Consider the following 24,420-nt stretch of genomic DNA (forward strand, 5'->3'; position numbering starts at 1 on the left):
TGTATTTGATGAGCATATCATAGGTGTTTGATAAATATTCAGAAGTGTATAGCTAAATCATGTGGCTGTTATGGGTAGATAATCTTTCTTAGAATCACCTATAGGAAAGTTCCGGATGCCCAGAGTATTTCTTTCTCCACCAAAACTAGAAATGAAATAAAGTGATCATCATGGCATAACTTCCAGGTACCTACCCCTTCATCCTGAGGATCTATATGTAATGCGCTTGCCAGTGATACAAATGCCTTGGGCTTTCAAATGCAAAGGGACATTACCGACTGCATGGATGGGCAACGCTCTGCCGGTCTTTGGTTATCCTCGGTGGAGGGCTGGTGTTTCCAAAGCTTTCTTTTTCCTGCTGCAGCTTCTTTGGCTGCTTTCTCCAGAAGATCTCATGTTCTGGCCCCAAAGTATTCTCTGACAGAATGCAAAGGACACTGAGATGCTTAACAATATGGCTGGACCAAGCCGAAGGCACTCTCTGCTTTCCTTCCATTTCCACTCAACCATCTATACAAACTGGTATAGATGATTCACTGGACAGACCAAAGAAGGGGGGAAAGTGCAAAACAGGTGGTGAAGGCTCAAGAAATACCATTTTCCTAATAACTTCATCATCATTGCCACAGTTTCAGCCACACCACGGGCTTCTGACCACTCAACCCAGAACCGGAATGGGAGCCAGTGGAGCCCAGGCTTTCTAAACCCAGAAGTATCACTTCAGACAACCACAAGGATGACTGGTAATGGGATATGCGTTCTTAATTAAAGATATTTTCTCCCTCAAAGTCTATGATGCTGCAAAGGTCAATTGACAGGACACAGTGAGAAATTTAGTTAATATCTCATCACAAATTCTTAGAGAACTTTCATGACGATACTCAATTCAACTTAGAGGTCATTTATCAATCATACCATCTGGGCACAAGATATTTTATGTTGCTCCATTGTAAGAATGAATACATTAAAATGGTTTATGGTGTTGCCCTTGAGAAAGTGGTTATGGTGGAATAAGAAGTCATCATTAAGAAATTCCGTGCCCAATGGTTTCTTTCCTTGCGAGAGATTAGTGAAGTCACTCAGAAGTATTGATAGTAGATGCTCAGGCATTGAACTCTTAAATATCATGTACTTTAATGGAAGAACAGAACCATCAATTTGGTTGATAAAAATTTACAGTGTATATAAACATCATCACAACAGATGTGGACAGAAGTGGCACCAGTGATTATGGAGAAAACTGGACCCAGGAGGCACAGTCTCCTCTCACTCATCATGAGCATCATGACGAAGAGGCGACCCAGCATTCTACAAGCACAAGTAAGAAGGATGGTGGTCAGCAGTTCTGGGTGAGATGAGCCAGTGAAGTCACTCCACAGAATAGGGAAGACTATTTTTAGACATGGCCACATCTTCTATTTCCACACAGTACATTTTTTTAAATCCCCAGAGCATGAAGAGCTGTCAAATCTGCACACCAGTTTTAGACATTGGAAGAAAAATGCTAACTTGCCAGGTTGCCCAAAAAGACAACATACTTAAAAAGTGAAACATGAAAAATATCTGAGATGAGATTTTTGTGTCAAAGATTCATAGAGGTTCCGGTTGGGTGACTTGTATGTGTTTATGAAAATGTATAGTGAAGAGTGTATTCTGTTGGTGCTTAGTGGTGGTGCCTTGAAAGAAAGCTTGACTGGTGCCATGATCTTTGGAATCCTATTTTCTATGAAGTCTCTTACGAATGCAGTGTCTTCTTCACATTCTCTTCCTCGCTGCATTATAGAAAGGCATCCCTGTACTCCTTGGAGGAGAGTTAATAGCTCAGATGGTCTATATGTGAAAACTATGCCTGTTCTTTCTCTGTCTTTAAGCCCAGGGTAACTTGGGGACGTATTTTCTGCTATTAATTCTACTTACGTGCAAATATCTCAGGTTTTCTAAAACACTCTCAAGTCTCACTCACTACTAGACGATGAGGAAAGGACAAAAAAAGTAGGAAGTATATATTCTTCTTTCATCTGTTTCTTGGAGAGATGCCTAACATGTTTGGAATAAAAGAAGCTTTAATTTAGGATAACAGCTTGTAGCATTTTTAAAACTATGCCTCAACCATCATTCTCATAGCCTTGGATATTCCTAAAGCAAAAATGTAAGAAACATCCACTTAGAATCCAAAGGGAGAAGCCAAAGGGGTTTGAGAATCCATGGTTTGAGGGATGTTCCTCAGACATCAGCTAAGACATAGGTTAATAAGTCCTGGATATTGCACTGAATACATCTAACACGCCTACACCTCACTACTTACCTGATAGATTTGCTAAATGCATGAGGATTACAGAGTGAGTTAAGAACAGAGTTTTCTGATAGAAGAAGGAAACAAGAAGTCGACTCTTCAGAATGGGATTCTGTCAAAAAAATAAATAATTACAGATGAAAAAAAAACCACATGCAAGAATAAATAAACAAAAAACGGGATGGGATTCTGTACCAGTCCTCTTTGGGACCCAATACTATATTTTAGAGATTACTTTAGACAATTTGTACTTAAAAAGCAGAAAGCTACTTAAAAAGCTTGGAATTCATGAGCCTATTGTCAAAAGGTGGTGGTGGGGGGTGAGGGAGTATCATTACTGAAGGGTAGTTGAAAAACCAGACACAACAGAACCTCCCAGAGGGAAAGCAGCACCAGCCTCAGCAATTCTTTTATCAGCACCTTGCAAAACAAAGAGTTTCTGGTGGTGACCTCTAGACTTTATCAAGGGAATATTACAGCACAATAGACATTTCAAAGAATTATGTGGCTATGTCACAGGTCTAAGAAAAGGCCCTGGGGAAAACCGATAAAGCCCTTGAGTGCTATACAGAAATGACCCTCTTTTTGATTATAGTACAAAACTCAAATATGAAGTAAGGATGTCATTATTTAAAAATTGGAAAAATTATGCAAAGATCCAAACATTTAATTTATTCTTGTTCTAAGAATTTGCATATAGTTAAATAAATGTAAAAAGTCTGATTGAATAAGAACATTACACCTAGAAGAGAGTCAACCTTCATATTTTACAGTGGAAATCCTACTCGGTTAACCCCTATGTTGAAAACAACAGTAGTGTTACTGGGTATTTAAAGGATCATTTTGTTTATAAAGATAATGATAGAAGACATATAGAGTAGTGTGTGTGTGTGTGTGTGTGTGTGTGTGTAGTATATGCTCATGTGTGCATGCATTTAAAAACTTTGAATCGACAGATTATGTTTGGGTAAAATTTTCTTGTTTATAATTGCACTCAGTGGTTTTCCTAACTTCATTACTTGTCAGGAGGCAGTGATTTAGTCAGTGGAAATAAAACTTAAGATTTTGAGGTCTTTTTCCCTCCCAACTGATAACAAGTGAACCCCAGTGCTAGGGTAGAATGAAGACAATAAGATTTATTTATTTATTTATTTATTTATTTATTTATTTATTTATTTATTTTAAAATATATTTCTATTGATTGCAGAGAGGAAGGTAAAGGTGGAGAGAGAGAGAGAGAGAGAGAGATCAATGATGAGAGAGAATCATTGATTGGCAGCCTCCTGCACATTCCCAACTAGGGATCAAACCTACAACCCCAGCATGTGCCCTGATCAGGAATCACACCATCACCTCCTGGTTCATAGGTTGATTCTCAACCACTGAGCCACAGGGCTGGGCAATAAGTTTTATTTTTATTTTTTTGTTAATCTTCACCCAAGGATATTTTTCCATTGATTTTTAGAGAGAGGGAAAGACAGAGAGAAACATTGATGTGAGAGAAGCACATCAACTGGTTGCCTCTTGCATACGTCCAGAGCAGGGCCCAGGCTGAGAAAAGCCTGCAACCAAGGTACATGCCCTTGACTGGCGTCAAACCTGGGACCCTTTGATCTGCAGGCTGATGTTCTATCCACTGAGCCAAACTGGCTAGGGCAATAAGTTTTATTTTTAAAATATTTTTGCTACTATAAAATTACACATATTTTCTAAAATATTGAAATTCAATCAGTTCTACAAATTGCAAAGTGTGCTTCAACTTGGCCAGTTTATAAACTCTCTTTTTCTTTTTTTTTTTTTTTTTTTTTGATTTTTTATTTTATTTTATTTTTTTTAAATTAAATCTTTATTGTTCAGATTATTACATTTGTTCCTCTTTTTTCCCCCCATAACTCCCCTCCTCCCAGTTCCCGCCCCACCCTCCGCCCTCACTCCCCACCCACTGTCCTCATCCATAGGTGCACGATTTTTGTCCAGTATCTTCCCGCATCTCCGACACCCCTTTCCCCCCCAAGAATAGTCAGTCCATTCCCTTTCTATGTCCCTCATTCTATTATAATCACCAGTTCATTCTGTTCATCGGATTATTTATTCACTTGATTCTTAGATTCACTTGTTGATAGATGCATATTTGTTGTTCATAATTTGTATCTTTACCTTTTTCTTCCTCTTCCTCTTCTTAAAGGATACCTTTCAGCATTTCATATAATCCTGATTTGGTGGTGATGAACTCCTTTAGCTTTTCCTTATCTGTGAAGCTCTTTATCTGACCTTCAATTCTGAATGATAGCTTTGCTGGATAAAGTAATCTTGGTTGTAGGTTCTTGGTATTCATCACTTTGAATATTTCTTGCCACTCCCTTCTGGCCTGCAAAGTTTCTGTTGAGAAATCAGCTGACAGTCGTATGGGTATTCCCTTGTAGGTAACTGAGTTTCTTTCTCTTGCTGTTTTTAAGATTCTCTCTTTATCTTTTGCTCTTGGCATTTTAATTATGATGTGTCTTGGTGTGGTCCTCTTTGGATTCCTTTTGTTTGGGGTTCTCCGCGCTTCTTGGACCTGTAAGTCCATTTCTTTCACCAGGTGAGGGAAGTTTTCTGTCATTATTTCTTCAAATAGGTTTTTAATATCTTGCTCTCTCTCATCTTCTGGCACCCCTATAATTCTGATGTTGGTACGCCTGAAGCTGTCCCAGAGGCTCCTTACACTATCCTCGCATTTTTGGATTCTTTTTTCATTTTGCTTTTCCGGTTGGGTGTTTTTTGCTTCCTCGCATTTCAAATCATTGACTTGATTCTTGCGCTCCTCTGTTCTGCTGTCGGGAGTCTGTATAATATTCTTTATTTCAGTCAGTGTATGCTTAATTTCTAGTTGATTCCCCAATATAACATCGAGGGTCTCATTAGTTTTCTTGTAGATCTCATTAAGTTTATCGGCGGCTTCTAAACAGTTCTTGAGAGACCTTAAAAGTGTGGTTCTGAACTCTAGATCTTCCATTGACAATTTTGTCCTGTTTCTTTGTCTCCGCATTTTGTTATGCTTCCTTGGTGCACCCCCTAGTGGTCTTTGTGCGCAGTCTTATAGTTAAATCTTGTAGCTAATTCCAGGGAGGGTTTGACCTCCAGGCCAAGTGGCTATGAGAATCAGCTGTGTCGGCAGTGAGAGAACTTCTGTCCTCTAGGGAGGTGCTAATCTGGCGTTTGCCTGAGGCTATCCGGCAAATGCCTCTGTGCAGGGCTTGGGCAGGGCGGGTCGCACAGGATCAACAGGGTGGGCCGGAGAGAGCAGTGATGGCGGCTCTCAGTCCTGTCCCCAGGGGCTCTGCCTCTCTGAGTCCCAGCACCCGCTGCAAAGCTCGGAGAGAAAGCTGCACTCGCTCTGACCTGACCGAAGCCAGGCAGTCCCGCTTCTCCCGTTTGAGTCTGGGTCCCTAAAGACTCGCCCGGATCTGGAGCTCAGAGTCTGCGACTCCCTCCCGATTGAAAACGCCAACCGCGCCCTCCACCGCCAGCCCGCTCCGCGCGCCCACTCCGCACCTCAGAATTTGACTTCAGCACTGCGCCTCCTCTGAGTGTCCGTATGCGTTTCTCTTTCCTCCTAGTTGTAGGACTTCCATTCAGCCAGCGTTCCAGTGGTTTTGGGTGATGTCCGTTCTGTCTTTTAGTTTCACTTTTGAAGTAGTTGTTCAAAGCAGCAAACTCCGGCGTTAACCTATGCCGCCATCTTGGTTCTCTCCCTCTTTTTCTTGAGAATTAAAAATTTGCTATTAGTTGCCTTAGAAGAAAATGTAAGTGCCTTTCTAATTTCCCTGTTGGCATCCTGATATAATTTCATTCTATTCATTTTGTCCTTTTAAAACTGGACAATTACAAAACAAAGGTTGAAATTTTAAACCTGTCACACATTCCTATTGTGTATATAATGCCAAACTAGCGAGAATAATTTTCTTCCATTGAATAGATTTTGTTAGAAAGTAAATTTTTGTTAGAAAATTTAGTTTTGCTGAAAGTGTGGCAATTTTAGATGCCACATAGGTATAACCTCACAATGTGCCAGTGGAGGAGAATCCCAGTCATTCCCAGCATCCTCCATGTTGGGCAAATCCACTGCTGGTGCATTTCCAGTGCATGTGATGATGGGTCACATGACCACCATTTCAGAAGGCCTCCTACTGGGCTCTTTTGTCATTTATTGTTAATACTAGAGGCCCGGTGCACGAAATTCATGCACAGGTAGGGTCAGGGCCAATCAGGGCCTTCTGGCTGCTGGCCGGAGCCTTCCTTCATTCTGCGCCACCCCATGGTGGTCAGCATACATCATAGTGAGTGATTGAACTCCTGGTCTCCCAGTCGAACTCTGAGGGGATACTTTGATTAATTAGCCTTTTATATAGATAGATATAGATATAGATATAGATATTCCTTGTAATAAAGTCACTGGCGCAAAGATTTGAATGATCTGAGCAATTCTCTCAGACAAGATCTATGAAGTCATAAACTCTAGTAAAATAAGAATAGTGGAATTTATAATCCATGGTATAGTTCTGACTGTGCCAATCTGGCTATATGACTTTGAGCAAATCAAATCTTCTTTGGGCCCTAGTTTTCCCATCTGAAAAATTAAAAGATTGAGCCATTTGATTTCTAATATCCCTTTTGGACTACCAGTGATATCTCTCTTCTCTCTCTCTCTCTCTCTCTCTCTCTCTCTCTCTCTCTCTCTCTCTTTCTCTCTCTCCCCCTCTCCCTCTCCCTCTTCCTCTCCCTCTCCCTCTCCCTTTCTCTCCTGCTTTTCTTTTCTGCCTTCTATCCCACGTGTATATGTAAAGTAGAAAGATATCTGTTGGTGAGGAAATTGAACAATAATGGCTCACAGTTGAAAGTCTTCACACAGCCCAGGCAGACCCTAGTAGTGCAACAGCAGAAATATCTACCCAGAAAGAGCAGTGGTTTGCAAATGGAGGGCATGGGGAATCTCTCCAAACGCCCAAAGAACTCTTATTCAACAGCAGGGACAGCTGGTAATGGATGGTTTAACAAGTAAGCTTGGGTGGAAACTTCCTCTTGGGTTACATGTTGAACATTGAGAACATTGAACAAATAAGATTTTGAAGGAATTGTCACAAGATGTTAAGCTTCCTTAATAAGTTATGGTACGGTCAACACAGAGCCATCCCTTAAATGCTTGTAACAAATCCCCATAAAGGAGACACAGACAATATGCCCTTGTGTATGGCATTTTCAGATCTAGTTTGGGGCATTCCCTGGTAAGGTTGTAGCAGAGACTTTGATCTTATAAAATACTCCCTTTGGTTTTATAAATGAATCTACGCTATGATATGGGTCCACACTTTACATATGGTTCTATAAAATTCTGGGCTTATGAAGAAACATATGGTCAGAACCCCAATGTTTGAAGAAATGAAGCCAGAGATAAAAATACCTGTCTGATGTCATTTGGCCCTTTTGCCATGTCTGTTTGGAGATTTCTCCTTGATTATACAAGTTATCCCCCCCTAGATTTATAAAACAAATACATTCTCTATTCTTGAATTGTGGGATTGTGCAAATTGGACTCAAGTCTTGTCACCATGTCTAAGTGAGGCCTGATAACTTGACTCTGCAAGCTCCTATGCATGATTCTTTTGTGTGCATCACAGAAACATTGAAATACACCCTGCCTTATAAAAGAACGTGAGTTCCTTTTAAGAATGATATTCTCACTTGGTGTCAGTGAGCGATATCCCCATGTTTCCATTGGCGATGCGATATGGAATATAATGCATAATGTACTTCCTGTGTGGCAACTCCTGAATGCATTCCTGGCAGAGCAACGGATTCAGTGACTGGCTTTGTGGTGTGGTTGGTTGTTGCTAAGGGGCTACTGTTGTAATCTTTCCTACCTATACTTCTTCATTGGCACAGGATGAAGCAAAAGCATGTGCTACAATTCTTACATGTCATTTATGCCATAAATCTCATTGTTAAAAGGTAACGCTTCTAAATTAAAAAAAAAAAAATGTAATGCTTCTAATGGATTTCATTCATGCTTTTGAGATAATGGCACTTATTTTTATGTTTATCTCCTGAGAAGCTGTTACCTGATTCCTTCTCTAACTCACTACCATCCTAATGTGCATTTCACTAGGATGTGGTTGTCTTGGAATGACATCATGTGCTTGGACTCTTATACTTCCTCCTTTGGGGGATGGTGGCGACCTGGTATGGGTCAAGAACTACTTTTGCATCTTCACTTGATGTCTGTAACTCATCTCCTGTCCACTGGAGAAGTCATTAATGCTTTTGTCTCCTTCAGTTCACATGCTGCTTGCTAAGAAAAGGAGCATGAATGAACTATACCTGTTAAAACATTCTGTGTTTATGCAACTTCCTCGATACCAGGGAGATGTTTTCATTGTCTTATTCAGATTTAAAAAAGTACATTTTTAAAAAAAATCAGTGTATCCCTGGTCAGATGTCAACTAACACTTTGACAATTGCTTGAACTGCATGGTCACACCAGTCTCAGCCCACGACACCCATCCAAATCAGAGAACGACAACACCGAGTGACGAGGACAGTTCCTGGACTTATTTTTTGGACCCACTTTCACATCCAATGGGACGAGGTCATCAAACAGAAAGCAGAATGGGTAATCTGAACCTTTTTATATTATGTTTTGGCAAAGCCTACAAATGGCTATTTTCCTAGAAGTAAGCCCTTGGTTTTAGACCACTCTACTTTCCTAAGAAGGAAATTGAAGTTTCTTCAAAAATTTGCTTCCTTTGTAGAAGTGATATGCCCATTTATCTGAATTTGAAGTGCTGAGCTGAGAGTGAAGAATTTGGCAGGAGAGTTAAAGGAGAATTGGTCCTAAAATGATAGGAGTGAAAGTCATTTTCTCTGAAGAGGGAGCAGTCTCAAGAGTCCTTTTTCATTTACTCCTAAGTGCAGGGCTTTTAAAAGAGTAAAGTGATGGATTCAGGGACTATTTCCACTGTAGACTCAAAGATATAACTTGTCTCTGGTAGAGAAATCTCAGAGGTAAAAAAATTGATGAGTGCTCCTTCTGAAGAAAAAATGAAAAAGCTCAGAACATTTTATTGTTTACTCTTACCACATTTAGAGATAAATATGACACTCTGGGACCTAAGATTTAGACCACTCTTGGCGCTCGATAAATGTTTGTGAATTTCATAAATGGACACAGGATGAAATCTCTGTTTTCTTAAACATCAATTTTCTTTACCTATAAGCAATTAAAAAACAGAATTAAATGAGAGAGGGAGAGAATAAAAAAGATACTGGTTATAGTTCTGTAGGAATGGAGGGTTGTGATTTTATTTGACCAGCTTTTATATTTAAAAAGAAGTCTTCCTTTATCAGAACAGGTGACATTTTCCCCTAGGGAATCTGCAAGAGTTGGTAGCAGATGATGCCCTTTTCTCAGGCTTCACTAACTTAAAGAACCATGTTCCTTATTGTACCCATGAAGAGTTACTCAAGTTTTGTTTTGTTATTTAACAAAATGCCTTGGTCACAGAAATGTAACATTCCAAAAAAGGAGATAAATCAAAAAACCAATATGGGGCTGTGAATTATTATTCATAGCGTTGTGTAATCTGGATCCAAGCTACGAAGGGCATGCATAACATGAACTTTATTGAAATGCGTTCCGAGAGCACAATAACCGTGTCTCTTGGTAGTGAATTGAACAAAGTTATCTCCAAAATGAATTTAACAGTTTTTATGGTTTCGTATCTTTAGAACCCCCTAACTCTGTGTCATTCCCAAATTCTAATGAACAGATATTGCCAAATTACTAGTGATTAAAAACAACATTGGCATTAAATATTGACTAATGTGCAAGGCATTGTGGAGCCACAACAATGTACAATTCATGGTCCATGCTCTTAAGGAACTTAAAATTAAGTAGTAAAAGAAAACATTTAGCACCAAAATATATCTAACAGTATGAGAGAGCAAGTAGTAGATGTCAAATGAATGTTGCCAACAATAACACCAGAGAAATTCAGAGGACCTGCCAGGGAGCAGCAGAGAAAGGTGGATTGGATCTGGTTTTGGAAAATGGGGGGAAACCCTGGAAGGTCAGAGAAGGAAAGTCAGGGCAAGTTTTTGTAGGAAAACTCGTGTAAGAAGAGGCATAAAGGAAGGAAAGCCAAGAAATGAATTTGTTAGAGTGAACTGATCCATTTGTCATAAAGGAAGATGAGTTGGAATGGCTAGGCTGTGGCCATCGTGTTGAGTGGCTGAAGTGCCACATGCAGACCTCACACATGTTTATGCATGTGGCTGCTGGAGGCTCGGATATAATACTAATGGAAAACCAAGCCACAGTGAAATAACTTCAGAATCAGTGTTAAGTCTCTATACTGATGAACAGAAGGAGACTCCATTAAATTGATGAACATGACAAGGACAATTACATTGCTCAAACTATAGAACAGTGTGATACCTCATGAAAGATTGTACTGATAACAGGGAAGGTAAACAAGAGTGTCTAGAGACCATCAACAGACAGGACTCTTTCTGGGAAAATAGCCATGTGGGGTTTTGATCTGGGTTAGCTAGCCTTTCCTCTTTTTTGAAATCTGGGATTTTTTTCCTCCAAAGATCTTGATTTTTCTTTTCTTTTGTATGTAAGGGCTCCAGTGTCGGTATGGGTGCCCGATATTCCATTTTTCCCCCCCTCTGGAGTCATCTGGAACTGATTAAATCTCTCTAGAGGCAGCAGTGTGGGTGGACTTTGAATCGGAAAGCCAACAATAGTGATGGTGTTTATAGGTTATTTGGCCTTTACTTCACTCAGGACTTGTTATTTCAACAGAATTGATTTGTGATCATCATTAAAAAAGCATTTGTAAATATTTTACTGAAATTTCTGTACCGCTCAACATTGTACATATTAATTTCCAAAGGCACCACATATCTGTGTTGACAGGATGACTGATTCACTGATATCCATGGCTTCTTATTCCTTGCCCCTGAACACTTCCTGTGGCTTCTACTTAGGTAGTAGTGGGTGATGAGTTTATGTTTTATTGCATGTTCCCTTTATAAAGTGGAAGAGACCAAAGAAGGGAAGAGGGCTGATAAAAAAGTTATTTTGCCAAGTAAGGGTGTGTGTGTGACAGAATGGTGCCTGAACCAGCGCACACTGTCCTTTCTCCACGTGTCAGATCCCATGTGTCTATAAGAAAGGCAATGTGTATGGAGTGGGACAAGCCACACTGGTTTATGTGTGTGTTTCTGTAAGGTTTGAGAGGCCCATCATGTGCTCATTTGGAGTCCTTTCAGACTCGGCAAAAATAAGTAAAAAATTGTAGCTTTCATAGAACTCAACCTGTCAGTGCAAGTCAGTTACTTCTTGGGATCTTTTGAAGAAGCCATAATCTACTCCAATTCTGGAGACATGAATCAGTATGTGCTTTCTTTCCTTTTATCCAGGTTTGAATATAAGAATAATTTGGCTCTAGATCATAAACCACCCGCAGGTAGTGGTTTAGGAAATCCAACTATAACACTGATTTAATTCCTTCAGATATGGACTCCAGCCATAGTACAACACTTCAGCCTTCTGCAGATTCAAACACACATTTGGCAGAAGACTGGGACAGGACAGGACCTCTTCCAGTGACAACTCGTAAGGATAACGACACTCAGCCCTTTATTGACTTGTGTTCCTGCTTCAGTTCTTGCTCACACTGGCCCAGATCCAGAGCTTGGTGGTGGAATGGTGTATTTAGTGCTTTGTGGCTCAGTCTCTATTTCTTCTATATTTTCTTGGTGGAGGTCTTTAAATGTGATTTTTCCTTTATTCTTGGTACTTTCCAAAGTCAATGACTTTATGTTTAAAAAAAAAAAGTGCGACTCCATTCAACTTGATTTTCCTTCCCTAAGTAGTTATGATAGCGTCATCCAAGACCACGACTAGAACAGTGATTTTTCTATGGTTTAACTGACCAGCCCCTTTTAAAATATATATATATTTTAAAATTGATTTCAGAGCAAGGGAAAGGGAGAGTGAGTTAAAAACACCCTACTGGGGATCAAGCCTGCAATGCCAGCATGTGCCGTGACCGGGAATTGAAGGGTGACCTCCTGGTTCATAAGTTGACACTCAACCACTGAGCCACACTGACTGGGCACTGACCACCTTCTTTTGATTCCCATCTTTTCTTCAATCAAAGCAGAAGAGGGATAGGATTGTTTTAATGGTGGTGAAAAGACAAGTTTGGGACATACAGTCATAGAAAATAGGGAAATCACATCATCCTATAGAAGAGGGGCAAGGCGTATTATTGACAATTGACAAAGGTGGCAGGGCCCGGATATAAAATGAGAACATTTTCTAATGCTTCTTCCTATCACTAAACATCTGGTAGAAGCAATGCTAAACTTCTAACAGCTTTAATTTTCATTATATGTACAGGGCTATCCTAGATATCAGCTTAAAGTCATTCATAATTTCTTGACAGACTATGAAAGAGTTCCGGAATTAAGAGGGCCTTATTTCACTGCTTGCTGCACATAATGGACAGAGTTCTTTATGTGTTCCCTTTAGACAAAGGAAAAAGTCAGCAAGCATGTGTTGACTGTCAACAATGTAACTAGCACAATATGCATAACCCATGGGCGCAGACAATAGTGCAGTCACTGGGGGAAAAGGGAGACATCTGTAATACTTTCCACAATAAAGATAAATAAAATAAAATAATGTAACCAGCACAGTGTTAAGCATTAAATAGGATGCAGAGAAGCCAAAGAATGGTCCCGCCAATCGAGGGTCTTGTATTCCCACTTTATGTCCCTGTTGACTTTTGTTCTGATGTTTGGTTTGGGATTTGGTGAATGTTTCTCTTCTGGCTGTAATGTTTACTTGGTGGTGGACATGGCTTATGGGTGTGCTTCCTGGGGTGCTTGCACCTGTAACTCAGAGGTCAGTACTTTTCTTAGAAGAACACAAAAGAAATTAACTCAAAACAATCAAAGCGATTTCACATATGGGCAGTGGTTCAACCTCAAATTGCATGGACTACAGTGAGGGCCCTGTGTTTGCCCAGGCAAGCGTTTCCTGGCGTTTCAGTATAGTGATGAGAATCCTCATCCACAGATGAGATCAAAAACCTAATAATGGAGTAACATGGGAACTTTAATTTAATGTTCTTTAGGAGGGACTAACGTATTTCCTTTTGTACATTTGATCTGAGTTACTGGAGCAAGTTATACTAGATGAACTTCTTCCTCTTTCGTGGTTACGATCATGCCACTTCTTGACACACAACTGGGTGCTCTTGATTGCTGATGGGAACACTGGGATTCAAACATTACTCTTCCTCTGTGTCTGTGTACTCTGGTTTTCCTTGGTGACTGGAAGCAATGTTACCATTGGGTCAGGATGATCTGGGATAGACATAGTTTTGGCTCAGGCTTCATGTTTGGCACCTTATCTGTGTTGATTATATGGAAAAGCAAACAAAGGCTCTTAACAGCCAACTAGTAAAACAGAATTCTGTTGTATGTTCTTATCAATCAGATGAAAATGTTATGCACAAGCCTTGGTATTGTTACGCTCTCGCCTGTGTAGCACTATGTATAGCTAGATCCTGTCAGCAAAATAACAGGATTTGTTTTATGGCTTCAACTTAATGCTGGATTCATCCCTCATTGAAACAGAGCAGAGTCATACTCAGAGCTTCTCTACATCACATGGAGGCTTGGAAGAAGATAAAGGCCAGCCAATGACGTCCACTCCAACATCTAGCAGTAAGGATGGCTTCAGTTACGGGTGTCTTTGCACAGTGTCTCTGGTGGAGGTGCATTCATTGGCTGTTGTGCTGTTACTTCTGATTAGAAGGTGTGCTGGTGATGGGCCTCTGATTTTTCTGCTTTGAAGACTTTTTAGAAGCCATTGTACATGAAATGCAACTATGTGTCTTAATCTTAAAGGTCAGGTTTCTTAAATTCTAGATTTAGATTGCTTATTTGTGATTTATAATTGGTATAAAGATCTGAATTATATTACTTTCTATTTCCCTCGCATTAATTATAATATTTTGCCATTTATACTCTGGACCATGGATTTGGTGATTAAGAAGCAGTGCCTTCTGGAAAAGGAAAAAATAAAGCCTCAGGCCTGGGAATCCTTGCATTGGCTATTCCAATCACAGACAGCATATTTACCTTTTAATTCAAAGATATTCTTCCTCCACTTGATTATAGGTGGGTCCAATTGAGTAAGAGCTCAAGATTATCTAGAACCTGAGTTGCCTTCAAGGTAACAACTGTAGTGGCTTAATCCTCACTTTAACAACCCAGGTAGATGTTACAACAAATGTCTTTTCTAGGTATTACGATCACCAAAATCTCTTCCGTTGAGTGATGTCCAGGTGTTCTCAATTGCAAAATATAGATTCTGTGCAATAGTGTAGATCACACTATCTTTTCTCTGTGTTCACAAATAACAAGTGGGAAGCTTCTGCAGTAATTGCATGTTTTAAGGACAAGCACACGATGGGTGGTGGCCTTACAGATGTCGGTTCACCATAGACTCCACCTCTACACAGATAGGCATGATGGCGGAGGTGGAAATCTTCCCGAAGACTCAGCTACTTCAGTGGGAGGTTATACTCCTCATTCCCCAGACACAAAGGAGTACACAACCCTCATCCCAGTGACCCCTGCTAACACTGAGTCCTCTGGAGTTACTGAAGTTACTGTTGATGGAGATTCCAACGTTAATGTTGATGGTCCCTTGCCAGGTAATGTAGAAAAACAACACATACTTTCATGTTATAGGGGACGTTTTCTGTGTAAGCTGTGATTAGGCTTATTTGTGACTTGGGAAGGGTTTTTAATCATGTCATCATTCTAGTGCAAGTAAACTTAGACTTAGTTGAGATTAAGAATGCTTTCATTTGCTGATGTCATACCTATTTATTCTTGTGACTTGGTTGTTATGGCAGAATTTCTTTCTTTGCTTTGTTTCTGGTCTTGTGATATATTAAGTTGATCCATGTGAAATTGATAGTTTTGTAGGTCAAAGAAGTTAAATATTAGCTATTTTATTTGATTCAACTAATAACATATGCTGCGTATTTAGTAAGGTTTTACCCAACATGTGAATAATTTCCATATATTAATACCTTGGCTCTGAAAGTATTACCTCCTATTGGTGATGGATTGGTGAATTTTACTTTTAGTGAAGGGCTTGTGGATAAATCTCTAATTATGATGCACACTTAAAATTTTATGATAGAACCAACTATTAATGAATAGGCATATCTCTCTTGTTGTAGTGGCAAATAGAGGGCTGAAGATGACATTCAATTAGGTTGGACATGGACCCAGAATGAGATTTGTTTTCTCAAACAGTCCTCCTTACTTCTGCTTTTTTGTTTGTTTCTCCATTTGCGTTAAAAAACTGACATTGTAGAAAAAGTAACTGGAAAATACCTACTCTGGCTAAGAAACTAAAATCCTCTCCTTCTGATTATTCAAGTACTTATTACCACGAAGGCCTATTAAAGATTAGTGATTTTAAACATGCAGTAGTCCCCCTTTGATCCAGGGTTTTGCTCTCCGTGGCTTCAGTTACCCATGGTCAACTGTGGTCTGAAAATATCAAGTGGACAATTCCAGAAATAATTCATGCACTTTACATTGTGTGCTATTCATAGTAGTTTGATGAAATCTCATGCCGTCCTGCTCTGTCTCCACCTGTGAATCGTTGCTTTGTCCCGTGTATCCACACTATATATGCTACCCACCCTTTAGCCACTTACTAGCCATCTCCGTAATCAGGTAGACTGTCATGTCATTGCAGTGCTTGTGTTCAAGTCACCCTTATTCTACCCCCTAACGCCAATTCACTTAACTTTTATTATAGTATATTGTTGTAATTGTTCTATTTCATTATTATTGTTGTAAAAATTCTTAGTGTGCCTAAATTATAAATTAAACTTTATCATAGGTTTGTATGTATAGGAAAAAAATGGCATATATAGGGTTCAGTACTATCCACACTTTTTAGGCATCCACTGGGGGTCTTAGAACGTATTCCCAGTAGATAAGGAGGAATGACTGTAATTTTTGTTTGTTTGTTTGTTTTTGTAGCATAAGTTCTTTCCCTCTCTTCCCCAAAGAAGAATAAATCTTATGAGAACTCAATATATAAAACAGATGACTGCTGTGGTGACAGAAAACCAGAATGTCACTTGTGTGGCCTTTTTCCTTGGCTGCCCATCCCAGAGATAAGGAGGGACTACTGATAAAGTTTAATTTATAAAAATTAGGCACAGTATGAAATGAACAATAATTAATAATGAAATGGAATTACAACAATATGTAATAATGAAAGTTATGTGAATGTGGCATCTATAATAATAAAAGTGTAATATGCTGATTAGATCGGATGACCTTCTGGACGAAGTTGGGGCTGCAAGGGAAGCCCGGGTCCTGGGTGCCAGAGGGAAGCTGGTGCCAGCAGCCAGTGGAAGGAAGGCCTACTCTTGCACAAATTTTGTGCATCGGGCCTCTAGTTAGTAAATAAAATAAGGATTACTTAAACACAAGGGTTACTTGAACACAAGCTTCAAGGAAAATAGTCTTAGAAAAAACCTTGGCAATATTGGCAAGACAGAACCCCTCACACCCTTTGGTTCTTTGTTCAACATGGTTCTACCCTTAGTCATTAAAATTTCCAAGTCTCATTTTCAGTATTTTTCTGTAGAAGTGAACCTTAGAGCATTGTCTAATTTTTCTTAGCAAAATGAGGCCCGTCATGCAACATAATGAATTTAAATTTTAAGTGACAATTTAAATAGTTACAGTAGCCTAGAAAGATTACATAGATTATTGTTACTAAATAAAATGCTTTCTACAAAATTGATATCCATGTACTCTCATTTCTTCTATATTCCATGGTGGTGCCAACAGATTTCCATGGTCCTCCATGGATTAAATGATTAATAAGGGATCCAACTCTCATTTTTTGTTTTCTTTCAAAATTCAAAAAGTGCTCATTTCTTCCAATTTTTCTCAGTCTTTATGCTTAACCTTAAGAATTAAAACATTTGAAATTGTGGTGCTGGTGATGGTGTTATTGTTGGGGGTGGTGGTGGTGGTGGTGGTGATGGTGATGGTGGTGATGGTGGTGGTGGTGGTGGTGGTGGTGGTGGTGGTGGTGATGGTGGTGATGGTGGTGATGATTTTGAGGGTGTTGGTCCTGGCATTTCAGCAAATTCTGTTTTTCATTATTCTAACCATGAGCCAAGGAACAAAGCAATGTGTCTCCTCTATACAAGTACACAAGCGATTAGATTACAGGTCACCTACCTCTACCTTATGGGAAGTGGTGGGGATCAGACTATGGCATTTTCCTTATAGGTACCTTCATAATGGGTAACTATAGCCATTTTATGAAACCATTGTCCTTTTTTGTTTTGTTTTAAGATTCCAGTATAGTTTTGGAAAATGTGTGGGGAGGAGGAGGAGGAAGAAGAGTAAGAGTTTCCATATGCTAAATCCAAGATCTGACCTGGGGCTCCAGATTTTAGCAATTCAAAAGCCTTTCGGTGATGGCTATTTGAGAAGATGAATTATATTAATTCTTGGTGTTGAAAATGCAGATTTCATTTTTGAAAAATATTACAATTTGAAACATATTCTAATAACCATGAATACATTAGTCACACATTAGCTATCATCTCCCCCTTTCCTTTTCACTTATTTTCAGACATTTTCTTTAAATAAGCAGTTGACTTCTTTCTTTGAATTTAACCCCAAGATCTTGCATGCATACTAAAAGCCTTTTCTATTTCCTGCCTCGGAGAATACTCTTTAAATGTCTCATGACCTAAGCCACAGAGTACATGCATTCCCAGTGATCACATTTGTCATCATTCAAAACACAGAGTCCCTATTTCAAAGAAATAGTATCAAATCCCAACCTCAGACCTGTGAACACATCATGATAATTTTGTTCACGTGTTACAGTTATTGGGTTTCTACCAAAGCCACACTTCCTCTGGTCATCCTGATGGTCTGTGCTGGACCAGATTTCCTAATTTTGATGAAATCTCTAGCCCACTGATCAGTGGTGGATTAAGAAATGAATAGAAATTAATATTGTGGAGCCATTCATGGCTCCTTTGCTTACCTTTAAAAGGCTAAGCTTTGTGATAAAAGCCAAGGGCATGAAAAGGCAGACGTAAGGAAACGCAGATGGCAGTGTAACCAGAACACACCATACTGAACCTTCTCTGATTGTTCCTTACAGAAGATGGAGACTCATCTTCCGACCGCAGCGACCATACCACCCAAAGATCTGGACCAACTGGTGAGTTTGAGCTGCGTTAGTCATTTACTCTCGTCATCATTGAACCTGCTGATTATTAATGAATGATGTTTGAGTCATTGTCTCTCAAAGAGTGGTTCTCAAACTCTCTTAGCATGCGTCACCATTGCGGGAAGGGCTTATTAAACCACGCTGCTGGGCCCCACACTCCTGGAAACGTGACTCCAGGCAGCAAAAGTCTGCCACGAAGCAGGTGTCCTGGTGACCAGTAGCGCTGGGGCTGCCGAAAGGCTGTGCTGGTGCTGTCTTACCGAGGTGACCCCGAGCATCGTCGGTCCAGGCACCCCATGCAAGTGAGGTCATCCTTAGAAGCTATTGTCCTGCCTTCATACTTACATTGGAAGTAGAGTTGCCTCCAGGCTTACAGGCTTCACGCTTAAAGCGCAATGAAGATGGACATTTCCATGGTGGTTTTAGTAATAACCTTCTACCTACGGGGACAGGGATGTAGTGGGCTCATCAGAAATGCTTCCAAAGTAAGGACTGAAGTCCAAGGCTCTCTGGAGCGCTGGGGTGGGGCAGTCAACCTGTCCCAACCTCAGTCTCCTTATTAGAAAAAAAGAGATCAGAACACTGGCCTCAATTACCTCCTGGAGTTCTTGTGAAGAACACGAGGCATCAGGAATTTGAAAGTAACTTAGAAACAACAGGGAGCTGATACTAAAAGGCATGCTCTCGAAAATCAAGAGACTCCAACAACTCCAAGTGCGGTCTATACACCGGCAGCCGAGACACCACCTAGGAGCTGGTCGGAAACGCAGAATCCCCAGCCATCCTGGACCTACTGACTCAAGATCCTCCCGCTCCACCTATATTAGGCTTGAGAAGCACTGCCTCAGACTGTTTTTCTCACGGTTAAGGCCGGTCGAATTATCTCTGTGCACACATCTCGGATTGGATCTCATCTCCAACTGCAGTATCAGTGTTCCTCTTTGCAGAGCTTGCCTTCCACGCCAGCCCTTCCCTAGCTGCATTTGCAGACCTCTGGGGTGCAAGGCGAGACCTGCTCTATCTAGTCCATCTTCTTGGCTTTTGCTTGAAGTGGGCGGGAGCGGCCTCTTTTGTTTGACTTGTGTGCAGGTGTCTATTGTTCAAACAGGCGGTTCCATCTGGCTGTATACACACACCCAGATCTTTCCTTGCTGGGAGCACTTTTTTGGAAAATAGACATAAAGGGATTATGAGCCCCTCATGGCCTCCCTTTCAAATAGCAGAGACTGCTGTGAGTCAGGGAAAGACCAGTGAGGGGGACTGCCCCTCTGCGGTGGTTTTCAAGGCCAATGACCTCCAGTCTAGATGGCCAGGACCCCCTGACCTGTGCAGGTGGACACTGGCCAGTGACCACAGACTCTGGGAGGCAACTGGAGAAAGTGTCTTGTCTCTTTCTGAGGTTTGTCCACTGAGAGGCCACTGTCAGCATGGCATGCGGTATGTTGAAACGGCCAGACATATGGTAAAACTCGAGTTTAACAAAAACGTGAGATTGCGTAAGCAAGAGCCGACCTATTTAAAATAACCACCATAATCAGACTGTGCACAGTCTGAAGTTTGACTCTTTTAGGAGAGCTTGTCACTATAAGCCCAGCCATCTTCATTCATTGGCTGCCCACACGGACTTCCCTGTTTTGTTTTTTATCCCTTGGAGGCCTTCTGGATTCAGCAGTGGAATCCCACTCGGTAGGAGTTCATGTTAGTGGGATATTTTCATTTCAGTGGGAGCAGTAAAGGAAGCATATAAAATACAAAGAGCCTGGCCAGCTTGGCTCAGTGGTTGGGAGTCGACCTATGAACCAGGAGGTCATGGTTTGATTCCTGGTCAGGGCACATGCCTGGGTTGCGGCTCCATCCCCAGTAGGGGGCATGCAGGAGGCAGCTGATCAATGATTCTCTCTTATCGTTGATGTTTCTCTCTTTCCCTCTTCCTTCCTCCCTCTCTGAAATCAATTAAAAATATATATATTTTTTAAAAAGGAAAACAACAAAACAAAAACCCCACACACAAAGAAAAAGCAGAGCGTATTCATTTGGGCGAGTCTCCTCACAAAATGTATTTCTTTTAGAATATGACGCCTCTCTCATTCTGGTAAGCCTCCTGCTCCAACTTGTGGATTCTTTGTCTTGTGATGCTTCCCTTCAGTCTGGGATTTTTATTTGTTTTCTTCTTTTGTGTTCTAGCAGGAGAAACTGTTCATTCTTCAAATACAAAGCATGTTTCAATAATACATTGGCCTGCATCAAACGGAACGTTTCTCGGGAGAGTCTTGTAGCCCTTCATAAACGCCTGCGGCTTCAGTGTATAGAGAGCTTTGCAGGACGCAGAGGCGGCCCCGGGTGCTGCTCTGTAAGCCTCCGTCTGCCCTCCAAACTTTGATTGACAGATGTTGTCTTTCCCCTTAGGACACTCCAGTGGGAGTCAAGAAGGTGATGCCAACACGACCTCGGGTCCTATAAGGAGACCTCAAATTCCAGGTGAGTTTTGAGCTGTGAAGGGCAAAGAAAAATGATGCTAAAAGCAGGTCTCGCTGAATGTCCCAGAAAGAAAGAAGCAACCGGTTTGAAAGCACATTTTCCTAAATGTCCAGCCCTTGAAACTGATAGTTCCTCTTTGCAAGCTAAAGATGGATGACAGTAACAGATCGGAAAAGATGGGGCGTTCTCTTATCCCAGGTCCCAAAGCAGGGGCACGTTAGGTCCGAAAGCTTCCTCCTCACATGCATGATCGCCCAGGGGACTCCATGTCACACCCAGGTCCTGCTTATCCTGGTTCGGTTTCCCCTTTCTTTCTGGGGTTGGGGATGACATGTGTAACATTCCTCTCACATTGCAGACAAGGTTTTGGGTGGAGTGAAAACATTCTTCTGGTCCCCAAAGTGCTTTTTCTTGAGGGACGGTCTTCACTGACCCAGACAAAGTTTCAGAATGTGCTAACGTGTGCAGTGAGGGGACCGAGACAGCTGGCTCTCCTGAGTGTCAAGACTTAAGTCACTCGAAGCAAATGCTTTACTTGACTTGGGCTCAAAGTCAAGCATTTGTAAAGGGGGATTAGGATTACAAAAAAGGAAGGGTTTCCCCAGGGTTGCATACTATCCCCCCCCTCTTCAGAGGGGCACAAATGGGGGGGCACAGCTTTCCAATGTCATTACATATTTTTCCCCACATTGTAGTACATTATATAATGAATGAACCCTAATTTATTCAACCAACTCCTATTGTTGGATATTGGGTTGTTTTCAACTTTTGCCATTATAAATAGCACGGTAATGAACATCTTCCTAGCTAACTCTAGGTCCTCTAAATTCCTGAAAGTGTAACTGCTGGATCGAAAGCATGTGCAGTTTGAAGGCTTTTGACAAGTTTTGCCAAATGACCCCCCCTACCCCGCCCGTGAGTGTGCACAAGTTCAACCGTCTATAGGTCTGTCCTTTCTCCCACTCACTGGTATATGGCCTCCATTTTTGCTTCTAATCAATGTAAGGTGGGTGCTCGTACATAGGAAAGGAAAGTTCCTTTTAAGGGAAGAATACATTTACTTCGTCGGGTTAATAACTACACCCAGGGCATCTACAAGTTTCAACAGGTCCTTCTACATTTTTTTGGAAACATATTTCTCCTGGAGGGACTTGGGAATCCTGACTGATGGTGAGAGATTAACACAAGAGGCTGGTTGGACAAACAGCTGTAGCAAAATCTCTCTTCTCCTATTTGCCTACTGGCTGGGCTATTTGGTCGAATTTATCTGTAGTGCTGATGGTGGTTCTTGTTTGGGCCAGGTCCATTTTATAAAGTGCATGTTTATTTTCACAAAATGTATTTCTCAAGGTCACGGGTGTCTTTTTCTTCACTCCCACCAGAGTGGCTGATCATCTTGGCGTCCCTCCTGGCCCTGGCTTTGATTCTCGCAGTTTGCATCGCGGTCAACAGCCGAAGAAGGTAAGGGGATGCTCCACGGAACCTTCGACTTGGAAGGGCATCATTGAAACTTGGGCTCTATGTCCTTTCTGCTCAGAGCGTAGCCCTTGGTACCAGCAGCTCAGCACCCTGGGGGCTTGTTAGAAATGCAGAACCTCAGCCTCCCCCCACCCCCCCTCCTGTGTCAGAGTCTGTTTGCCCAAGGCCTCAGGCATTCATGCACACGGTACAGGAGAAGAAGCCCTCTCTGGCACGTAATTACCTGGACCTCCCCTTCTAAATAGTGGTTGAATCTCTTGGGGATCTTAATTGTTATTTTTTTAATATTTTTAATTGATTTCACAGAGGAAGGGAGAGGGAGAGAGAGATAGAAACATCATGATGAGAGAGAATCATTGATCGGCTGTCTCCTGCATGTCCCACACTAGGGATTGAGCCGGAAACCCGGGCATGTGCCCTGACTGGGAATTGAACCGTGACCTCCTGGCTCATAGGTCGATGCTTGACCACTGAGCCAGCTGGCCGGGCGATCTTAATTATTTTGAGATTAAATCCCATGGAGACTCTATCTGATGAAAATTATGAAATACTTCACCAAAAAGGCATAAAACTATATATTGATTTATTGATTTATTAAACCAAATATTTATTAAGTGCATTCACAATGCACAAAAACACCATATAAAGATTCAGGGATTGGTCATCTCTATCTGAGGCCCATGGAGCTTTCTAGAACCCTTACTTAAAACAGGCATTGAGTCTGTGTGTTAATTTTGTAAGGACACTGTTTTCTATTTTGTGGACACAGCAGTTGAAAGGATTCAGATCTTGGCCTTGGAGAGCTCCCTGGCAGTGTGGTCTATGAAATAATGAAGAACTTCCTGTAGGAAAGTCTGAATAGGGACAGACAAGTCCCTAGAACTGACATGGGGGCTGTTTTCATCAAAGGTTCCCCTCCCTCCAACCCTCAACCAAGGCCGATTGTTTCAGCAGCTATTTAAACAACATATATTCGTGGTTGAGCTGTGACCAGGCTCCAGAAATAAAGCCACTTCAAGTGAAATGAAGGAAAATAGTCATTCTAGCAACAGAAGAAATGAACTTAGACAAGGATACTCCACAAATACGAGTCTCAATTTCCTGTTTAAGACACTTTCAAGATGCGTTTTTGCTCCGAGCATATGCTCGGGAACATTAAACCTTCTGGAAATGTCTCTTGAGAGTCCTTTAAGATAAAAGAATCTTATTTCCAAGCGAGGGTCCCCTTTATTGTATCACTGAATCATCTAACAGGCCAGAAAAATGCCCCCGGGGTTGGGAGAAGACCTGGATAAAATGATCGAATCCTTCTCTTTGGCTTTTGGAAAACAGCAAATACCCAATTCCACTGCTGTAGGGGGCCCAGGCAGTATCTCTAATTATCCAAGGAAATTAAATAATGCCATCTGACGCTGGTACCAGTTAATAAAAGTACTCTATTAAAGTCGAAGAGCTGTGTTGCTCTCTGTACCTTTGAGGGCACGATAAAAATAGTCGTGGCAGTTGATTGTATGGGGAACAAAAACTAGGAAAGGAAATCTGAAAGCCCTCCTGGAAGTCTCCTATGACTAAACGGAAAGAGACTTTTTTATTTTTAGTTGAATTTAAATAATGTGACTTGAGGGACCCCTTACAAAGAGTCTTTATACTTTCCCTCAGCGTCCTTGTTTTCTCTAGCGTTACTTTTGCTCAGTTAAATGTGAATTTCCTATTGCTGGAAATCAGTCCTTTGCCCCAAGCCTTAGAATGCACTGCCACTGCTCACAGGTACAGTCCATGAGCTCTGCACGTCACCATGGAAACG

At 41.1% G+C, this 24,420-nt stretch overlaps 1 protein-coding gene across 3 annotated transcripts in view; it reads left to right on the forward strand.

Moving 5' to 3' along the window:
* Window positions 1–24,420, forward strand: part of CD44 (CD44 molecule (IN blood group)) — a gene marked incomplete at its 5' end in the record, with an annotated part of 88,529 nt that overhangs the window by 57,364 nt on the left and 6,745 nt on the right. For 2 of the 3 annotated variants that reach the window (XM_081100436.1, XM_081100435.1), the window contains 3 exons: window positions 18,591–18,650; window positions 21,066–21,137; window positions 22,520–22,598. In XM_081100436.1, the coding sequence (XP_080956562.1) occupies window positions 18,591–18,650; window positions 21,066–21,137; window positions 22,520–22,598 (211 nt within the window). Of the gene's footprint in view, window positions 1–629; window positions 744–1,179; window positions 1,321–8,813; window positions 8,943–11,852; window positions 11,955–13,987; window positions 14,078–14,877; window positions 15,073–18,590; window positions 18,651–21,065; window positions 21,138–22,519; window positions 22,599–24,420 lie in introns of all 3 variants that reach the window. The other variant, XM_081100437.1, reaches the window with a different exon arrangement.

This window comes from Myotis nattereri (assembly GCF_964212035.1).
Source record: "Myotis nattereri genome assembly, chromosome: 9".
NCBI classification, from domain to species: Eukaryota; Metazoa; Chordata; class Mammalia; order Chiroptera; family Vespertilionidae; genus Myotis; species Myotis nattereri.